This window comes from Theobroma cacao, chromosome 8 (genome assembly GCF_000208745.1).
Source record: "Theobroma cacao cultivar B97-61/B2 chromosome 8, Criollo_cocoa_genome_V2, whole genome shotgun sequence".
NCBI lineage: Eukaryota > Viridiplantae > Streptophyta > Magnoliopsida > Malvales > Malvaceae > Theobroma > Theobroma cacao.
This window is the reverse complement of record NC_030857.1, coordinates 7330056-7335519: the sequence shown is the minus strand read 5'-3', so window position 1 is coordinate 7335519 and position 5464 is coordinate 7330056. Positions and strand designations below refer to the sequence as shown.

The window sequence follows — 5464 nt, the reverse complement described above, 5'->3', positions numbered from 1 at the left end:
TATAGCAACACATTGGAAAGACTAAGTCATCAGACAAACAGTACACGGTTAATTTATTAATGTCGTTGATTTGACATGCCTTGCACAAAGTCCATGGAATCATCTGCTGAGAAACTTCTGCCAGCAGATTGTTTAGACTTTTATAAATACTACTATAAACAGAGGTGACCATCTGAACAAGTAGGAAAGAAAATTTTATTCCAGGCTACTTGGATATAACTAATGAATGTAAATTCAACTATGCATCTAAAAAGAATATAGATTAAAGGGGTTCATCTGCATGTAAAAACCTTTTATATAAGATATCTTGTCTCATTTGCTGATGTTAACTGCAATGCATTGACGTTTGAACTCTTCAAATGCCTTGTTGGCCTATTCACGACAGAGACTTTACAGCTCCAACCCATCTCCTTCTATCTTCTGGCTCTTCAGCAGTCAGAGATTACAAGTAAAAGTAAAGCAAAATCTGCCGCTTTTTCTCCTAGTGTTATCTCTTAGTTAAAGACATAAAAAAAAAAAAAAAGAAGCCATCAAACTCGTTCAGTACATCTTCAATTACGAAAGGGAATGACCATTTTATAACTAATAAAGTAGTCAATCAAACACATTCTCTTGCAAATACGAGAAAGTCTAAGGGGAGGAGATATGATTCAAACATTAAACTTGAAGCCTCTAAAGAGAGCCACTAATAACCTTTATATCAAGCCTGTTTTCTTTAATCAAAAGTAATTTTATGATAAATTAATCAATCAAACGATAATTTTTGTGGATCCATATAAATACAAGAATATTATTTCAAGTATTACAAAGAAGCAGCTACTTTGACTATTCAAGCAAAAAATGCTGAAAGGTAACTCTTTCAATTTCATATATTAGGATTCCACCGCAATGGTAACCGGTTGAATGCTATTGTGGGGTGATGATTTATTTATAGAGAATATTATGCATTTGGAGGTGAATAACCTGAATGATTTTGGATTATCATGTGGATCGTGGAATTGGGTGTGAGAAGCTTAAAGCTGACAAGGCTGAGAGAAAAGACCAGCACCCAACTTAACAAGAACACCTTTCAATCAATTAATATAGCCCGATTCTCTCTCTATGTAGCTAAAGGAAAGGCCCAATTCTCCGTTTTTCCAAACGACTCATTTATCTCTCCTGCTCATCAACATGCGAACTGCAAAGGTCAGAGGGGAATAATCATTGGTCTTCTATGGTGAAATCTAGGCTAGATCCATGTAGATTCTAAAAGCTGGTAAAGTGCCCCTTAAGTCTTAATCTAATTAAGCATCATAAACAGAAACTAAATTCATTTTCTCGCCCTTTTTTCTCATCATCAATAATGTGGGAAAATTACAAACGTTGGAACACTTTGATACTTTTAAGTTGGGGAATAAAAATGGGAAATACTTTTACTTGCCAAAACTTTTAGGCCGTGTAATTGGGAGTCAAAGATAAGGTCAATTGGGTTTAAGTTGTCTTTGATTCAGACATAAATATATTATATTATACATTTGATGACAAAATCGTATTCACCTTTTTGCGAGGCTTAATCATTGACCAAGGTTATTTGGAAAGAGGTGCGGCAAGGGTGGGCTTCGGCTTCGGTTTATGTAGACCCCTCAGGAAATCTAGTCTTACGTTAGTTCAAATCCAGCAAAATTTTGATAATGGGCTTGTTTATTTTCCCAGCCATCTGACTTTGCTCTTGAGTTTTGGGCCCTCCTCTGGTCTTGTCATTTCAATTATCAATTTATCATTGTCCTATGCAAAATACACAAGGACAGCCCTCGTGTCAATGCGTCATTATGCCAGATAAATGTACAGATTTTCTTTCTCCTTTTTCTTTCTTTTACAAACAAAAAGTAATTTGATGATCCAATCCGCATGAATTGGAAAAGGCATGGGTAAATTTAATTTAATCTTATTATAACCCCAAATAAATCGACATAATGTGCAATTAATTGAAAGTGAAAATTAAAGAAATTTGATATGGAAAAGAAATTTTTAGTTTGAATCTTGTGAACGAAAGGCCAAGGATAATTAAGATGCTAACATTTTTATTCATGTAGAAAAAAAAGATTGTCCATCTCTCTTCTTGACCCTCATATACATTCATATTCATCAATCTATTTTCAAATTGTATCTTTTTTGAAATTTACATGCAAAACTCAATGATCATCTGTCTAGTTGATGTTGAATTGTAATGTTAGAATAAGGTCATTTATTAATAATTTAAACTATTGAAACACTTGGTTACTTGATTATATCCTTTTAATCACTAATCTCATCTAGAGTACCTTTAAACTTATCAGAAGCATTTCAATCTAGTGATCAAACACAGAGAAATTGTCAAAACATAAAAATTATCCAAGTAAAAATCACCTAATTGCAAAATGTAGATGTGGAGAACTCACATAAGGTCAAGTCAATTAACTTTTCGAACAATAAAACGATTACAATTCATGACCTTAACATTAGCATACGCAGATCACATTTCCTTGGTTCCCACATTACATGTTGCATTGGAATGTGATCTTAACATCATAAATTAAGGATTCTAAAGAAAAACAGAATTATTTATTAGTAGCAAGGCATGCATCTACCATGGCCTGGCACTGAAATCGATTCATCTAAAATAATAACCATGCATCCATATCTATAAGTCTATATATAGGAAGGAAGCAAGAGGGACTAATTATTGTCAAAAGGTTTGGAAAATAAGAGCCATTTGGTAAAGTTGTGGAGAGTATGAGCGTCGGCTCTGTAGTATTTTTGGGTGAAAAGGTGGAAATCCGACCATGTAAAATCTGGGTAAGCTCTTGTCACTTCACTGTGCACAAGATCCTCAGGGGGTCTGACCACCTTGTCTTCTCGTGGACAAAGAAAGAATGCCAATGATCTTCTGGCCCTCTGCCTGTTAACTACTGCCCTATGCAGGCAACTCTTGTAATTCCCATTTGATAATGCCTGCAATTGCATTCGCCATCCAACAAATTAAAACCAATAAAACCCCTTCCTAGGTAGCTTTGTATGTATATCTGCATGCTACAAGGTCTTACAGCATAAAACATGGCATCAACATAAATGAACATGTCGACTTCAATGTCACAGGAGAATTACTATTAAATAAAATGTATACTTTATTTGTTTATCTCCCACCACAGCCTTAATTCCCTCCTTCCTTCACTTATTTCGACAGGAAATATCCCAACATTATTATTTGTATATTGCTTAGATGTCAAAATATCAGTGATGTATCCCATTTTTCCCACCACTGCATATATACTTCCTTGTCAAGGCGGCCACAAAAAAACAATCTTGTATTTTTGGCTACCTTCTCGATTGTTTCTACCTGCCTACCTCTATGATAGGAATTACTAGAAAATGACAGCAATGCTGGTTTAACTATTTGTTAGGTCATGATTTATTGTTGATTAAAACTTAAAATATCTACAACACCTGAAACTTTTTTTTCCCCCAAAAAACAGCAATTTGAATATTTACTTATGTATAGTAAAACTCATGAGCTAATTTATTAAGTCTATATATATATATATATATATATATATATATANATTATATATATATATATATATATATATATATATATATAGAACCTCAAAAAGTTGTCGAATAAATAATTTACACAGCAGTCATCAAGCATACATATTAATTAATTTACACAACAATTCATATATGTATGTTTGCAAAACATATTTACAAGGGGCTTTACTTGCACGGATAAACTCAAATGTCCAAGCTATCCCAATTCAAGTACCAATTGCTCAAACAAACTTTGATTCAAGTACTAGAGTAATTACTGTAGCTAGGAATACGAAATTATCAGGTCAAAGACATAAAGAGTACACCAACTTGCAACTCGGCTTCTCAGAATACTATTAACAAATGAATTAACCAAAGGGAGTCTAATTAATTTGTCGGTATCCGTTCATTTATTAAAGCATTGGTTTTAAGTTTATGCCAAAAGAAACTTAGGCATCCTAATGACAAAAAAATAAAATAAAAAAACCTTTAAAGGATAGGAGCAAGGGACAAACTAGGCAGTCGCGCACGAAGTACAAAAGTTTGTCCTGTAATGATAGTGTCCCATACTAGTGAAGATAAAAAGAAGTTGATGAAAATCTTAAAATTCATAGAAAGTGTAGAAACCCACCGTGAAGGTCTCACCAATGTTGATTACTAGGGCATCATGACGAGGTCGAACAATCTGCCATTTGTTGTTTGCAAAAATTTCCAAACCTCCAACTTCATCTTGGTGAAGAATGGTCAGAGATGTGGAGTCACAATGAGGTCCAGTGCCAAAGGTAAGACCTGGCTCGGGACAACGAGGATAATAGTTACATCTCATTATAGACCGCCCATCCTGAAAAAACTTTTTATAATGCAATCGATCAACTCCCAAGCTGATTGCTAATATTTCCATCACTACAAGTGCTAAGCCCTTCATTCCTTCAAAATACTTCTGGTAGATCATGCTACAAAATGGAGAAATTTTTTGAGTACAAATTTGTTGTTTGTATGTCGATAAACGGAAATTAGGGTTAGGGTAAGTGAGTGACTACAAAGCAAAATGAAAAATTCCATGAAAATTCTTACCCCATCTGTTTAAAATCATCCCCTAAGCAGGCGTTGCACAAATCTTCTATACCGGCCTCCTTCGGATTCTCTTCGAAGACGAAAGTTAATGTCTCCTTCCATGGCAAATTTGAAGAGAAACGATCAGCATGTGCACCGGAATAGCTCAGGGTGTTCAATCCAGAAGTAGTCATCTTTCGAGCCCTTACTTTCTGGCTAACGGGTAATTGAAAGAAACGATTCAGGTGCTCATATGCAGCTTTAATCAGATGTGAATCAACCCCATGATTGATCACTTGAAAGCAACCATGGCTTAAACAAGCAGCCCTAATGACTCTGGCAGCTTGTTGAATTGCCAATTCATCACCTTTGAAGAACCCTTCAAGATCTACAAGTGGATCCAAAAGCTCTTGATGAGCATTAACTAAATCAACTTTGGGCCAAAGAAATTCTTTGGGTACGTTAGTTTGGTTTTGGAGAAAAGATGAGTCAATAAAAGAATCTTGATTAAGTCTTTGATCTTCAAGGGGAGAGGAAAGGAGGCACGTAGAGGCAGAGGAAGTTGAATCCATTTGGAAGACAAGAAAATGAGTGAGTAAGTAGGAAAAGGTGGCGGGAGATATACATATATATAGCTTCAACATCGGTTAAGAGACGATGTGTAGAGCAAACAAATAATATAACGACCTTAGGTAGAGGTAATATGGGTCACTTGGTGTATTTGATTGAGAGAGATTAGAGAAAATTAAGCAAAGCGGCCGTTCAAAAAAAAAAAAAAATAAGCAAAGCGAGTAGTGGGTTCTACTCACTCCCTCTTTAAAAAGCTGTATTTAACCCCTTTGCCTTCTTTTTTTTTTTCTTTTTT

General features: G+C 34.9%; 1 protein-coding gene across 1 annotated transcript; it reads right to left on the bottom strand.

Annotated features, from left to right (window-relative positions):
• On the bottom strand, positions 2492–5181 carry LOC18592444 (gibberellin 20 oxidase 2). The gene is made up of 3 exons (XM_007019196.2): positions 4621–5181; positions 4178–4499; positions 2492–2970 (listed from the first exon to the last, which is right to left on the bottom strand). Exons 1-3 carry the CDS (start codon positions 5169–5171, stop codon positions 2695–2697), a joined length of 1149 nt encoding a protein of 382 aa, XP_007019258.2. The 5' UTR covers positions 5172–5181; the 3' UTR covers positions 2492–2694.